This window comes from Mastigoproctus giganteus, chromosome 14 (genome assembly GCF_048544385.1).
Source record: "Mastigoproctus giganteus isolate SK-2022 chromosome 14, ASM4854438v1, whole genome shotgun sequence".
In the NCBI taxonomy this organism is placed as follows: Eukaryota; Metazoa; Arthropoda; class Arachnida; order Uropygi; family Thelyphonidae; genus Mastigoproctus; species Mastigoproctus giganteus.
In genome coordinates, this window is record NC_143588.1 from 119300205 (window position 1) to 119317199 (window position 16995).

The window sequence follows — 16995 nt, forward strand, 5'->3', positions numbered from 1 at the left end:
GAGACCAACACAAAGAGAATGCGAGAAGCCATTACAAAACGGAAAAAAAGACCCCACATCGTAACTATATGACGGAGGTCAATGGGGAATTGTCCGCAATTAATATCATCATCTTTAAAGCCACAATTAATAATCTTCAAAATAAAGCCACGATTGGTCCTGATAAATTCCTATTCTTCATGATTAAGATCAATATACCTGTAGGCAATTTCTTCACATCTTTCAAAAATCTTAAAAGAAACCCACTTTCCAAAATATGGAAAACATGCTACATAAAACCAAATCCAAAAAACAGCAATCCTAAATTCCCCAAGGACTTCTGTTTTCAAACAGCAAGCCAAGACTATTCTGTGGTTACCACAGTTATACTTCCACACATTGTGGAAGAGGGGGCTGAAGTCGAATCCTGTTAAGGCGAAAGAAACATTTTCAGGCCTCTTCTGTCATTTTCTTTGAGTAGGACAGTACAAAATCAAACTGGCACTTTACTGAAAATATGCAAATAAAAAAATAGAGCCTGAAGGTGAGCCATGAGGTTCGTTGTATTAATATTGTTGTTGCAATAGGATTTTTAAGAGCATCGGCGACTAAAGGCCATATTGCTCCATCTATACTGGCTGTAAATTGCGCGTGTTTTGTGGTCGTTTTTTGTTTGCTGGTCGAAAAACCGAGTTTCCGGTTGAAAAAACCATGGAAATAGACTAACATCCTGAAACCGACTAACTTAGCCAAATTGTGAAAAAGCCCCATAACTATTCTCCACGTCACGGTACTCGACCACACCCGGTATGGAGAGGACACCAATTCTATCAACTGTGCTACCCACGAGGGAATGGGATTCGTCTATCCACATACTAAATGCGGTGGATGTATCAACATCATTAACAATTATATAAATTTAATATTAATACAAATATTATTGTTATTGATGCTGAGATATTTCATTAATATTAATAACACCAAAAATGAAGCAGAATTCTACACATTCATGGCTTAAGATTCAATAGTATATGATTCATTCAGACTTTTGAGAAATATTTAAAATGACAATAACCGAAAGGATTAACATTTTCACTTTATTTTAAAAAGACAATTGGTTAGATACCATTGAATCACATTGAATATCTGGCACACATCAATCAGTAATTAAATAATTTGGAAAGAACACTGATTAACACCTTCTTTGGGATCGATTTATCTGTATTCTTTTAAACCTTTAATAATATAATCAGATTAAAAGAGTGAAGAAGATTCTCACCTGTCGGATAAAATGCCAGTGATTACGTTTCCAACGACATTTCCAGCAAAGTAAAAGGTGTGGATGAAATACACCTTCCAAGCATCTTCACAGACCCAGTTATTCTGGAAAGGGAAAATATCTCGATTTAATATTCACACTCATATACAAATATTTATAATTTTCAATAACTATTCCTTTTCTAACAACACTTGAGATACTAGGTCAAAACATTTTCTGACTCCCCTAACCATGGTCAAACAGATGACAGTATGGGATTCTGGCATCAAATGCTGATTGCATCAGATGCAATCAGCATTTGATGTCAGAATCCCATACTGTCATCTGTATGACCATGGTTAGGGGAACCTGAAAATTTTTTGACCTAGTATCTCAAGTGATGTCCTGGACATCCATCTGAAGTCAAATAAAATTAAAATGTTGCACCAGTTGGCAAGCTGATTCAACGAAACAGTGCTGTCTCACTACCTATGAGCTAGTGGAACAACTAAGACTCTCCTAAAAAACCTGAAAAACATGTTGACAGAAAACCATGCATCCGATCGCATGAAATTTGTATCCCATGTGCTGATTTATGATAAAAGCAACAGCGCGTTAATGTGTGTCGCGACCTTCTAGAAAATTCTCAGGATGATCCGACCTTCCTTTCAAAGGTTATCACAGGAGATGAAACATGCATTTAAGGGTGTGTGATCCAAAACGATCCAGTCTTCGTATGTGATCCAGTGTTCGTATTTGGAAAGCTCTCCATCACTACTCCCGAAGCAATCCAAACAGGTTCACTCAAAGAGCAAGATTATGTTGGTCGTATTTTTTGATATTGACAGAATTAGGAAAGCACCATGAATTGTTCAACAGGGGACGGAATCAGTATCAATACTTTTAAAGGAGATGCTGAGGATCAAATGACCAAGAAAATTGAGCACAATTTGGATAATTGCTGTATCCTGGCAACGCCCGGTTCTCTATGTACAACAGTTTCTGGCCAAAAACAACATGCCAATGCTTTTCCACTCTTCGGATCTAGCTCCTTCGATTTCTTTCTATTTCCGAACTTTAAACTGAACATTCAAACTCAAAGACTTCAAACTCAAATATTGGAACTCTCTGAAATCCAACAAATTTCGAAAGAGACAATGAATATGAATAAAATAACAGAGAGTTCCAGAAGTGCTACCTCCAATGGGACTGACTAGAAGGAAATGCCACATAATATTATACAATTAGCGAATTCTTTTTTTTTTATTTTATTACAGCGCCCCATGCACAGTACAATAAGTAGTTTTAATAATAAAGTTTTTTTGTTTAGATGAGAAAATTTAGATACCAAATGAAACGAAATTACCAAGTGGAGCAAAAATAAATTTTTCATTTTCGAGTAAATATATAGATCTACTACAAGGTGCTGCCACTTTATTAGGTACACCTACCTAGTAGCGTGTTGAGCCTCCTTTACTAAAGATGAACAAGTTGTTTTCCAATCCCCTATCGGGGATTGGAAAACAGTTGCTTGGTCTGACGAGTTGAAGTTCCTGGTGCATCATGTTAATGGAAGGCTCAGAATTTGGCGAACACAACATGAATCCATGGACCCGTCATGTCTGAAGACTACTGTGCAAGGTGGTTGGGGACAGTTTTATGGTGTGGGGAATGTTTTCTTGGCACACGTTGGGTCCATTGATACCCATAGATTCACGTCTGAATGTCACATCGTACCTAAACATCGTTTCTAAGTGCATCCGTTCATGTTGACAGTTTGTCCTCAGTCAGATGGTTACTTCCAGCAGGAAAATGCGCCGGTGCACAAAGCCCGAATCACTATGGAATGGTTCCAGGAACATGACAATGACTTTTCTTTGCTGCAGTGGCCCGCTCAGTCCACGGATCTCAATCCTATTGAACATCTTTGGGATGAGGTGGAAAGGGCTGTTCGCTGCAGGCCTACACCTCTGTCGTATCTCAAGGAACTGCGTGACACACTCATGTATGCATGGTACTCCATTCCTGCACAACGTTTTCAGCATCTTGTTCAATCCATGCTTAGACAAATTCAGGCTGTTTTGAAGGATACAGGAGGCTCAACACGCTACTAGGTAGGTATACCTAACAAAGTGGCAGCAAAGTGTTGCTTTCTAGTTGAAGTTTAGAAATGCTTTCGTAGGGATGCGAGGAACCTTAATGGGGCTTGTTTCACACCCTGGCAAAATTAGTCACTCTTGGGAGAGAACTAAGCGATTTTCACTCTGGCGAACTTTGGCTTTTCATCCCGTTAAACAAACAAATCAGTGATAAAATATTTGCAGTTTCAGGCACGGTATACTGAAAATTGTCTGTCTTAGTCACCAGCGTACGAATTCTAAAGGACTCGGCATGAAATTTGAGGCTACTGTGTGAAAAAAAAATCCATGCATGTTCATCCCTACAATTGGTCCTCAATGGGCAATCAGTACGGATTGAATCCAGGCCTTTTCTATGTGTTGTGAGGCAGCATTGGCTTTACTCACTGCACTGTACGCCAAGGCATGAACACTGGAGAATAATGTTTTTTTTTTTTTTAGTTTGGCCATTAAGTAACAGCATTGTTCGGTATCGAGACGTGCCCACAAGAACGACACAACAGCAGATCTCACGGACTTTGAAATGCCAAAAATAGCAACTGAACAGCTTTACGAAGGTAGTTGGCAGCAATTTATTTATTGTTCTAGTGATCACCGAATCCTTGTAATACTCTTTATCTTTTTTTTTATCGTAATCTTTTGAAAGTGTTTTAGGATCAAAGTTCATTTCAAGGAACTTCGATTGCAGATTTTTTTTTTTTTTTTTTTTTTATGAGAACCCCAAACACGAGAGGTATTAGAACCTATAGTACTTAGTACCGTGCTTGGGTTGGAGGTTGAGAAGACGAAAGAAGATATTTGTTGACATTGGACTTGAACTTCTGTAGATTGTAATTTTCAGGAAATACGTATGAAGGAAGGTTGTTCCAGAAAACGGCAGTTGAATGAATAAATGAGGAAGACGAAAAGTTGGTTCTGTGGGTTTGAAGTTGGACAGTAAATGGATGTTGGCTGGTGGCGGCACGTGTTCGGACTGTTTTCAAAGAGAGAGCGGGAATTATAGAAGCCAATTGAGAAGAACAGTGCCCATGGAAGTATCTGTAGAAGAGGCATGCAGCAGAAACAGTACGTCTATGAGAAAGCGATTGTAGAGACTCTGTTAGAGATGAATCATTAATTAACCTAACTGCCCTCTTCTGAATGGAATCAAGAAGCCTGAGAGAGGTTTTGGGGGCACCACCCCAGATGTGGGAACAATATTCCATGGCAGGGCGGATTTGCGATTTATACAGAGTGAGCAGCTGTTTGGAAGAAAAGTAACGCCGAGAGCGAAAGAGAAAACCAAGTTTTTTAGATGCAGAGGAAGCAATATTTGTAACGTGCTTGTGCCAAGAGAGATTAGAAGTCAGGGTAATCCCCAATTAAGATTGCAGATTAAACTCCACATTTACAGTGCCTATCTTCGAAGTCCGGTGGAAAAATAAGCTAATCAGGAAATTGATTATTCTCAAGGTGAGGCGAATATTAAAAACTTTCTTCAAATTTTGAAGGTGGCGCTGCTTTTTCCTGATACATCTGAGAGTAGTGTATGACAAACTTATCCAGATACTTTTGGAGTGTAGTGTATAGGAAATCTTTCCTAAACCTCTTTTCATTCAGCGAACCAAACTTTTACATCCGTGGGTGAAGTTGTTTCAGTGAATAGTCTGTTTCACAATATTAATAAATTTTTGGCGGTTTCTCCTCACACCTTCCCGAGATCGAATTAATCCCCAGAATTCGTCCTCTATATGATTGCGGTTATGGCTGTAGACTCGCAAGTCCAACATTTCAACGCTCATGTCCTCAAACTTTCACAACGCGAGCAGTATGACACCGAGTGTAGTCATCCTGATACAGATATAAGCCTTCTCCAACGATTCCATGATTTTCCCCTACTACTGAAGTTAGACTGACTGGTGGTAATTTCCCAATGAGAGCATCCCTGAGTCCAGTGATGCCTTAATGGTTCAAACCACTCACTTGCCGCCTCCCTTAAAATTATAGGGTGTATATACCATCAACCCGAGGAGCCAGACTCGTCTGTAGGCTCGAAAGTTTTTTCATTAAATGATACTGTCATTAGATATTTTTCAACTTCACTCCCATTGTTTCTCATTGACACAAAGGGATTTTCTTCTGTAAATATCGATGCAAAGTAACCGCTGAGTTCATCTGCAACATCAGCTGGGATATCTAATACTTTCCAACGTCCATTAATAACTGTCCGATCTGATTTGTCTCTCCCTTCTTTGCATTTATATATGTGAAGAATTCCTTATCCTCACTCTTTTTTCTCTTTGCCAGCGATTTCTCATAATCCGAAGAATCCTTTGCCAGCCTAACCTTTTCTGTGACATTATTACAGATCAATTTGTAGCTGTTGTAGGCTTCATTACTTTTTATTGCTTTGCAACTTTCCAATGCGTCTTTTTCTGTTCAAGTAATCTGGCAACTTCATTATTCATCCAATTTGGAATCCTCCTCATGGAGTATTTTTTAATAGTATATACACATTCAAGGTTTTGATGAATGTTTTAAAGGTATACCATTATTCAATTGTATTCGCTCTCTGTGAGATATCTACTTATAACAGTAGCCTTAATGGTAACCGTAAAACAAATCCAGAGGGTATATGGCGTATACCCTCCACTACAGCCCTGCTGTCAGCCCTATTATGTTATCTGGTTCATGGATGATGATCAGGTGTAGAATATTCTTTTACTTAATACTTTGCCCTGACATGTTGACACAAATAACAATCATCTAGATGATTTAAAAATTTTGTCCCCCATGTGGAGTTTCCTTCCCATTTGCTCCAATCAATTAGAGGCAGAATGCTTTTGATAAGAAGCATGACCCAATCACCCCTTCTATCTGCCCTATCCTTCCTCAATACATTGTACATACCGTACTGAAACTTATTATCCCCTATCTCCGGTTTGCACCACGTTTCTGTAAGCCTATTATGTCAGCGTTACTTGTCCTAACCAGCAGTTCGAATTCATTCACTTTATTGACGACACTTCTGATCTTACTGTATAAACAATTAAGTTTTCTCGTATAGTTAACTACCCTGACACACCCTTTAAAGCTCACTTCCCTGGCATTAGCTACTCCTCTCATTTGAGATGTTTCTGCCCTCAAAACGTCTTGCTAATATGATTTGTTGTGGTAACAAACAAGAACTCTTGGGGTACATGCAAGCGTTACTTCGATCAATATCATCAGATAAACGCGTATCTATATTACCCTTGTCCCTCCCCGAAACTAACAGTTTCAATGAACCATTAAGGTATCCTCAATGATACCGTCATAAACCTTTTAACCACCTTTGTTTAAATGTATCCCGTCTCTACACAACAGATTCCTTCTACCTACAAGTGCGGACCAAGCTGATAAAAATTTCCCCCAAAAGCCTTCGAAAGTCCAAGTCATGAGTTAATCAATAAGGCTTTCAGCATATAATCCCAACTATCGTGTCTGGGCAGAATTGCAGACACAGATATTGTGACCTAACTCGCGGCATTTCTTCATCATGGTCTTGTATTTGTCTAACAAATCGTCAGATTGTGCACGCTTAATATCATTAGTTCCCACATGAATAATAATATTCTCTTCAGCCCCCTTAAATCTGACAATCTGTTGGTGACATCATTAATCGTTGCTCCCGGCAGACATACCCTGGTTCTACTCCACCTGTCCTTATTACAAAAAATATTCCCCGTTTCCCTGACAATGGAGTATATTTATCTGTAAGCATTCCACGCAATACAAATAACTGAACCCAAACTAAAAATGTCGGCAAATATTGGTTAATCTTTAAACACTTTTAGTTTTATCTAAATAGTTTCGTTTGCAGAATTCATTCAAATCCAGATAAGTGAATCTGAGTGAATTCTGGTTTCAAAATTTTAAACAGAGCCCTCAACAAAGAAAGCGGATTAGGAAGCTAAGCTCACCAACGGCACTGTACAATACCAATACAGATTTCAATTCTGCATTCAAGGTGCAGAGAACAGAAAGTTTGAAAAACAGTGACAAAGCAAACGTTCATTATTAAAAGGAGAGAGGCGAAATTTTTATTTATTATTATTCGTTCAAATAAACGAGGACATAATACGTTACAATGCATCTTTCTCTGCCTGCAGATTATATTTTTAAATATATATTCAGGTAAATAGTACACTGGTGTGCAAAACTTAAGGACCAACATTATTTCTAAAGGTTACAACCACAAAATCTTTACTTAAGGTACTCTTTACGGATGAGAGTAGATTCAGTCTCAGCAGCGATTCTGGACGTCAGCTAATCTGGCTAGAGGTTGGCACACGGTCTCACCCCGCAAACATTAGCATTTTAGCATTAGCATTAGTAGAGGCATTTGATGCAAGAAAGCAAGCTTGTGCAGCATCAGCCAAAAAAAAAAAAAAAAACCACTTCCACTTCACCCCTCTGTTCGTTCAAAATACCTGTCCAGCTGAGCCTTAAACTTATTTAGGCTATCAACCTCCACTACAAGGGATGGAAGTCTGTTCCACCAACCAACCACCCGCTGGCTAAAGGCAAATTTCCGCACGTCTATCCTACATCTGTCTTTCCTCAATTTGAATTTATGCCCTCTCAGGTGATTATTCTGAGCTAGAGGAAGAATCCCATCAGCATTGAGCATGCTCAAACCATTCAAGGCTTTATACACCTCTATCAGATCACCTCGCTGGTGCCTAGTCTCCAGACACTGTAATTCGCAAGTCTTTCTTCTTAAGAGCACCCCTTTGTTCCATTCACTAATCTTGTTGCCCTTCTCTGTACTCGTTCCAGCAGCTCTACATCCTTCTTGAAATGAGGCCTCCAGACCTGTATACAGTACTCTAGGTGTGACCTGACCATTGCCTTATACAAGTGAATAATCACCTCCTTATCCCTGCTGGAAAAATTCCTGTATATCATTGACAATACTCCATGAGCTACTCTTGCAGCCCGTCTGCACTGCTCAGAGAACTTCATATCTGCCTGCACAACCACCCCCAAGTCCCTTTCATTCTCTACCACTGTCAGTGTAGTACCACAGAGTTGATACGTTGCTCTGGGGTTGCTGTTTCCCATGTGTAGTACTTTACATTTGTCAATGTTAAACTTCATTTGCCACCTCTCAGCCCATCTGCTCAACCTTTTCAGATCCTGTTGCAGCAGCATAGTGTCAGTAGTGTCCTTGACAACCCTGCCAAACTTTGTATCGTCTGCAAACTTGGACATTAAGCTTGATATACCATCATCAATATCATTTATAAATACAGAAAACAATAATGGACCCAACACTGAGCCCTGAGGGACTCCACTAATAACATTAGTCCACGATGAGCAGTGTCCATTGATCACCACTCTCTGTCTTCTCCCCCTCAACCACCCCTTTATCCATAGCAGCAATTTGCCTCCAATGCCACACTGCTCCAATTTGTGCAGCAGTCTTACATGTGCAACAGTATCAAAAGCCTTTCTAAGATCCAAGTATATAATATCAAAGCTATTCCCTGCATCCAGTTCTTTTGTGACTGCATAATAGTATCCAATCAAATTGGTCAGGCAAGACTTCCCCTTAACAAAACCATGCTGTGTCCGAGCTAAAACTGAAGTCTTGTCTAGATGATCCTGCAGTGCTTCTTTAACCAGTGCCTCCATTAATTTCCCTGGAACAGAAGTTAAGCTCACAGGTGTGCAAAACGTAAGGACCAACACTATTTCTAAACGTTACAACCACAAAATCTTTACTTAAGGTACTCTTTACTGATGAGAGTAGATTCAGTCTCAGCAGCGATTCTGGACGTCAGCTAATCTGGCTAGTTGGCACACGGCATCACCCCGCAAACATCACTGAAAGGGATTGATATGGCGGTCGAGGTGTTCTCGTCTGGGGCGGCGTTATTTCTTGGATGGACGTGCACAACTCCAGATACTGGAAGGCGGTACTGTAATCGATGCACGCTATTATACTGAGATAATCCTTCCCCATGTACATCTGTTCCGAAGTGCCATTGGCCCCGAGTTCGTGTTTATGGATGATAACGGCACACCCCATCGCACTGCAGCTGTTGATATGCTTTTGGAAAGTGAGGACATTGTTCGTATGGATTGGCCTGTCCGTTTTCATCGATCTAAATCCCATCAAACACATATGGGACGCACTGAGGAGACGCCTAGCGACGCGACACGTGTACACCCACCAGAAAATGTTCACCAGCTGAAGACGGAGCTGACAGAGGAATGGACGATGTTGCCGCAAGAACCTATCAACAACTATGTTCTAAGTACAGTATGGACAGGCGGTGCAAAGCCTCCATCGACATTAGGGGTGGCCATATCTCCTACTGAGGACCACCTCTTCCCTTTTTTTCCATCTTTGGCAGTGATGCATTTGTATCATGGCAGCCAGTGCTATGTTGCCATTTTTGAACAAAGTCCCTCTGTACCGTTTTGTTTCCGTTGTTGTGTCGGTGTTGTTTCCTTCATCATTTCTGTACCTCACGAGGTTCTTTTGGTATATTTTTCCCAGATCCAGGCCACTCCTATGAGAAGCTACAGGTGAAAACCTGACTGGTCTTTAATAAATTTTGCACACCAGTGTAGTTGCAGGATTGCATGAAATCATCTAATGGTCTTACACATTAATCTATAAGGTTGCGATCTGTATTTTTCATCTGGGTTAGGCCGAGTTTGGAGTATAGACATGTAGACATGTATAGTATCTTATGTGGGGCGGCACTCGAACGTCAGTTCAACTCTGCTTTGGTACAATGTGATGAATATAGAACTCTGTAAGTTGGAATGGAGGACCGACCTTGAGATAATGAACGGTCCAATTAACAGGTTGACCCATCTCAGGGTCCAATATTCTAGCCCTGTACTTCAGGAGCTGAGGAGCCTTACCTCCACTAGCTCTTGCCTAATCACCCACAGAGCTGCGTACGTCTTGGTCTTCATTCTGTGATAGTGCCTCGAAAAGAGAGGCCTTCAGCGCACACAGGCCCAGGTCCATGCAGGAGGAAACCTTCTTGACTAGATGCTATTTGGAATATCAGTATTGTTTTTCTTTCTTTTTTTGGTCACTGCTAGTTGGACTAATTTGATCGGGTCGAGCTCAAGACCAATTAAGGTTAAGTAATGAAGCATTCGTATTTGGTAATTTGCCCTTTCTGTAAGTATGGAATTTTCTTAGCATATTTTCAGGTTATGAAGAATTTCATGTCATCTGCTTAAGAAGCGAAGTTCGGAGATAATGCTAAGAAAGATTCCAGCACCACCACAAAAAGGGTCACCGACAACACCCCTCCGTAGTATATACCTCTAGTAACTGTATATAATGCGCGAAAATTTTTATAGTTAACTAAGAGGTGCCTAGTCCTAATGACCACCTCAATGACGTCCATTTGTTTCCCAGCTATGTCAAAATACTTCTGAGAATAAATAAAATAAATAATTTTTCTGTTTATACTCCGGGACGACCAAACGGTCAGAGGAGTTTACAAGATACACAGAATACAAGAAACAGCACCGTATTCAGCAGTCACGGGCTTGAACCCCGGTCACTCAAGGCACGTGTACTTATGCACCCGCGCGCCTGACCACTGCCAAATTATCAAAAGCAGGTTTAATATACAGGAGAGGATAAACAGCTGCGCTTTACTGTTGACCGCGTGTTGAATTCTGAACAAGGTATCCTGCAAGTGGTTGGTGGTGGATCCGCTTCTGACAGCTGTATGCAAGTATGGGAGCCTGTGATAGAAACAGTGCTGAACTAGATTAGATTAGGTGACGATACAACTGTGCTAACCGCACAGACTGTGAGGTGGAAAAGACTCGAACAGTGATTATAATCACTGTGCTACTCGAGGATTGCATTTCTATAGCAGCAATCCGAGAACAACATGGTAGGAATCCGCCATGAAGTTTGCTGAGCAGTGTAGATAGGCTGTTAGAATAGCTCAAGGAGTTCCATCAATGATATATGAAATTTGCAAGATGGTCCATGCCATATTTTGAGTTCCGTAAATTGAAGCATTCGAAACGAGGAACTTGTTAACAAATTATTAGAAGGGATGGGCATATGAAGGTAAAAGTTTTTTTTTTTTTTTTTGGCTGATGTTTTATAATTTATTTATTTATTTATTAAATCAGTTTATTTCCCAAGAAACCTTGAGTCACCCTGGGACGGCTCTGTGCCAGAAGGGTGTGGATACTTACAGACTAAGATGCGAGGAACACAATGTACAATAAACAAGAGTACATGCGTGCTCGACCCGAGACATTTACAGGATTAAATATACAATAATATACAAGATATACAGTAATATACAAAAAAAAAAAAAAAAAACAGTCTGTCATATCCAGGAGCAGGTGAGTATTATAATTTCATAATCTGGTAGCAGTTCTTCAGGATTTCCTTCCTGTAGGGCTTGTCTTCACAGAACCTATCAGGGTGGATCCTAAATTTATTGAAGATCCGAAGACAATTGGCTGGAAACATGTTCCTCAGAGAATCAATATTTGACAGCATAAGACGTAGAGGGAGACAGGAGTCGGGGTGCTCCCCCCCCCCCTTGCCCTCCTCGGGCCAGAGATTAATGTGGATACCGATGGAGCATCAATTCGCCTCGTCAGAAGCCGTGCGAGCGTGAAGACATTTTTTGTCATGATGATATGTCTCCAGGGAGTGGTGCCCAGATAAGTTTCCTTTCTTCCTTCACTGCCAATCGAAACACTAAATCAGGTGATCAACTACTCTAATTGTCTTCTGTATAAGTCAACATTGCTATACATCATGCCATGGTTTTCTTTAAACCATTGTAATTTTTTTTCCCGAAATTTCAAAACTTTTAGAAAAAAAAATCAAGAAATTTTAATTCGAAATTTCTTAAATGGCCTTTAAACCCTCGTATTTGTCTCAAATTGCGTTGATTCTAAGCCACAAGACCTGAGAGGGCAATTCCGAAGCAGTGTGATTAAACTGTAGTGGATTTTGTTCTAGCGCGACTTATTTATTTAAGTTGAGTAAGCAGTTATATCCACAAAACAGCGTTTGTAAATTATAGTTACCCAATGTGGATGGACGTCTCGTACCACGGGTACCAGACGTCCATCCACAGATAAATTTATCTCCTTATTTTAATTCGATTACTTGTCATTACGTCTAACAAGCTTGCAATTGTTTGATTGCTTCGTTAAAAGGCGAGGTCGAAACTCGGGGAAAAAGTTCTCACCCCAAGGCTAAAGGGGAACAAATTTGAAGACATTTGAACAAATGTATCCATATGATAATAATGACCTTTCAATTACCAGTTCAAAGAGACAGAGGCAGCAAGCAAACTTGCCCAACTTTTTTAAATAAATCACTCCGCCACCAACGAGCCATTAAGTAAAATCTCTCCATTTTCACTGTCCAATGATATCTGGAGAAGGCTGCAGTCCCACCAAAGATGGTAAGAAAATTTAAATCCGGAGATTTCTTGGTGGAAACACTCAATAAGAAACATGCTGCCGCATTTCTGGATTCGAATTCGGGTTATTGTCACAAGCACATTGTGAAAACTTGTTGAGTGCTTAGCTGAGCAGGGCGCACTGTAAGCCGGAAGAAACAGCCATAAAGAGCTTAATGTCATCTGCGTAAGACAATAGTTTAATAAATGTCTCAAAAAGTGTGGCTGCAATGATCAGGTACATTGAAACTATTGTCTAACCCCACCCCCAGTATTGTATTCAGCAGAAATATGGTTATCGGAAACAAGTTACCGTCCCAGCTCTGGACCACAGCCATCGCTAACACTGTCAATATTCCGAAGCTCCCATGACTTATTTAAGAGAGGCGACTCCTAATAAGTTAGATTTCCAGCAGGCCTCGTCTTTTTTCCGTCCTTGAATACTTGTGCCTGGAGGATCCCAGTGTCTCATCTTCGTGAAGAGGAAACAGCTTCGCAGCTGTTTCCTCTTCACGCCCAACTTCACCTGTCCGATTTCCTCCACATCAGATGCTTTCGTGCGCCCAGGATCGATCTGAAGAAATTTGCTCAGGAATCCGTAAGTGGAACCCGTAATGCGATTCCGCTAAGCATGATAACCCTCAGGTGATATCTTCCTATGATCCGAACCTGACTGGAAAATTCCTTTAGGTCTGATTAATTCAGGCATATCTGGACGGGTATGCGTTGATAGTTGAACTCCACCTGTTATGTTTTTTTTTATAGGATCTGTCCATATTTATCGTTAATCCCTGGTCAAAGTGCCCTGATGGAATGTTATGGTAAGGCGGGATATTGTATTAAGCTACTGATAAGCTTTCAAGGGAAAGTGATTTGCGATTTTTTTGTTGTTAACCTCATGCATGAACGGGGAAAAAAACAAGAAAAGGAAAAAAAAAAAAAAAAAGGGATCAACAGGAAATGAATAGGCAACTTTCTGGTTAGTTAAGCATGTTTTTTCATTCTTTTTTTTTTTTAATTCCTATAATTACGCAGTTGCTTCCCCTTTCCCCCACAATCCCACACCCACATCTCTTTATATACATGCACCAAAAGTGGGCAACGCTATCAAAATCTCCACTTTTTACCGTCAGCAATTTTTATCGTCACCGGGCCCCTTTCTGTGTCCTTATCTCCCTCAAAGATCAGAAGTAGCAGATGTTCTGGAAATTTTCAGTTGACGTCATGTGTGCTTAAATTTAGGTCAGCCAATATTCCCAACGGCAATCAAGGATTTTACGATTTTGTATTTAGTATTAATATTAGCCACACAGTACAAGAAAGCCACAAGATTTTGTTGCACTTCTCATAAAAGAATAAAGTAAAATAAATAGCTAAATAACTAAATAAAAATAAATAAGTATATAAATCTTATAAATCATTTACATTTTACACTTTCTTTCCACAATTTCTTCGAATTTACCCAATTAACTCAGCTGCAAATTAACCTCCATCACTGCCAAAAGATATGCGCGTACTCAGAGCAGCGACATCTGGATAATTTTCATAATTCCATCTTTCTCAATTAACGTTTTTTTCTTAAATTATATTATCTTTCTAATATAAGAAATAATTTAGTTTCCATTTTAGAATAAGAATTTACTGTGAAATGAAATCAGATGATATTTTGACATTTGTTGTGCTTATTTATTCATTTGAACTGATTTTATATTTAAAAATAGAATGGAATGAACTGAATTTAAAATTCAGTTACAAAAGTTCAGGTTGAGAAGTTAATAGCGCAGGTTTTTTTCTTATTTGTCTTTTAATAATCACATGTTAAATTTCGCTTTTCTCTCTTTTCTTTTAAATAAATCTCTTCATTCGCACAAAAAATCGTCTTATATCACTTCATATTTCTTATTTTTTACTTATTGTTTTCTATTTCATTTTATTATATTTTTAATTTTAAATTTTAAATTGTCATTTTATCAATAGGAGTAATGGGGAAGGGAAATTAATGTGACAGTTACCCAATAATCGAATTTTAGACCTATTTTGCAGTATCCGGTTCTGAACACCGATACAAAATACACATCACGTCCAATGAATAAATATTTAATTACGCACTGCTCTAGTTACAAAAGGAATAACCGGTTTGAAGCCAAAAGCAAAATGACAACTTTCTTTTCATCTACTTCCATTTTCAATAAATTTAAATGTAAGCGCAATAGGTGAATTGGAAACACTAACGCAAACACACTTTTAATTGAAAAATTATTGTCGTATTGTCAAAACGCCTCCGATCAAAGGAAGAATAAACAAATAAAAGATACTTTGAGAAAATGAAACTCGCTTCATCTCTTTTGATACCTCAAATGTGCAGTACAAAAAGAAACAACGCTTACCTCTGAAACTGCCGTTGGGAAAAGCGTGTCTACATCAAATTCCCATCCGTGTTGACACGACTTCTTGAAAGATGTAAAATTACCGTCAGAGCTGTTGAACTGAACTTCCAGGTGACACTGACCGCTAACTGACACCGTACTGTTCGCATTCTGCAGACTGCACCAGTGGGACGGAACCAGGAGTGAGAATATGTGAGCCCAGTAGGTGAACGTGAAGAACCAGATGGACATGAACATGAAGAACAGGCACAGCTTCTGATACAAGCCGAAGTCTCCAACCTCACGTAGTGCTTCCCCGATCCCCATCTTTAGACAGCTTGTATAATGGGACCGTATCACAGTCACAGCACGTACACTCTGCTGCCGCGTTCCTTTATTATGACAGGGAGTGCGGTGCGTATTATTACCCGACCCTCGGAGCACTTCCTAACATCCAGCATCGCGCAAGCAATCATGCGTCATAACTTGGTGTGGTCCGCTATTCGGGCTGTTCTGGATCTGCATATCGAAGATAAAAAAAAAGAAGAAAAAGAAAAATGCTAATCGGGCGGATACTTACTACTTGTCGACTTGTTTTTATTCATAAATATAACTCGGGATATGTCTCAAGGCCGATGTAACTGATCGGCCTTGAGATATCAGTGACACTTCTCCTCCTTTAATGAACACATGCGTTAGCCGCAACAAATTAATTCACCTCAAGAAAGCAATTTGTTGCGGCAGGGTTAGAAATCAATGGAAATCATTTTCAGAAGAATACTGAAATAATTTAGGTGGCTTTTGAGCGATCTTAATATCAAAATATTGAGATCGCTCAAAAGTACTTAAATGAAAACGAATAAAGAATCTTTACAGTTTACTTGGTGTACTACAGATAGTGGTATGGACCCGCCATAGCCAACAAGGCTAGAGCTTCTGAGAAAAAACAATTACCTTGGGTTTTGATCTATTGTGATTTAAAAGTTGCATTGATACGTGGTTGTACCACAACTTCAAGCGCTCAAGGTGGTACAATCACCTGCCTCACAATGGAAAGAAAAACCCAGCCCAAGGAGATTTTTGCTTTGTTGTGTTGTGATAAGTGTATCAATGATACTCAGATTGCAACTAAGATGTCCTTTAATATGGTAAATCACTATCATTAAATCATTAAGCTTTAGCGATAGCGTGCGTTTTTTAACGGTACTCACCTCTGAATCCGCATGGTTCGAAGATATGAATTTTAAAAAGTGAAAGCTAAGTTAAAAATGCCCCAAGGAAAAAAAAGAGTGCATCTCTCTTTACTTAGGTTGACACACATGAAATTTCCAACACGTGCTTTAGCTATGCATCCTGGGAGTTAAGTTCTATCTATAAACACACGCACAACTTTCTTTTCTTAAAATAACCAACTGACGACGTTTTACTAAAGTCGCCGTCAAGATTCTTGGTTGCTCAGTTCACACTACGGTTTTAATTATGTATGACATCTTAAGGTAACAGCGCTAATGAAAGAGTGTTCAATGCTGATGGGATTCTTCCTCTTGCTCAGATTACGCAGTTGAGGAGGCATAAAATTCAAATTGAGGAAAGAGAAAGCTGCTGCTAAAACTTAATGACAAAGATAATAGATACTATAAGCCCTTTCTATAAATAATTCACAGTAAATCACTATTTTCAATGTGCAATAAACAAAACTGTGAAAGTATATTGCATAGTGCAAGTAGCGATTTAACACATTAAAGGATCTTTTACGAGGTATGATAACAAAATTCTCGAATTGGTGCAATAAAAAAAAACACAAA

General features: G+C 39.4%; 1 protein-coding gene across 1 annotated transcript in view; it reads right to left on the reverse strand.

The window, feature by feature from the left end:
• The window catches only part of LOC150075680 (solute carrier family 22 member 13-like), an 88127-nt gene extending 72494 nt beyond the window's left edge, over nt 1-15633 (reverse strand). Inside the window, exons 1-2 of the mRNA XM_090389282.1 lie at nt 15212-15633; nt 1259-1362 (exon numbers count right to left, since the gene is read on the reverse strand). Coding sequence (XP_090245408.1) covers nt 1259-1362; nt 15212-15517 — 410 coding nt within the window. The 5' untranslated portion in view covers nt 15518-15633. The remainder of the gene's footprint in view (nt 1-1258; nt 1363-15211) is intronic.
• Between the last annotated feature and the right edge of the window lie 1362 nt (nt 15634-16995).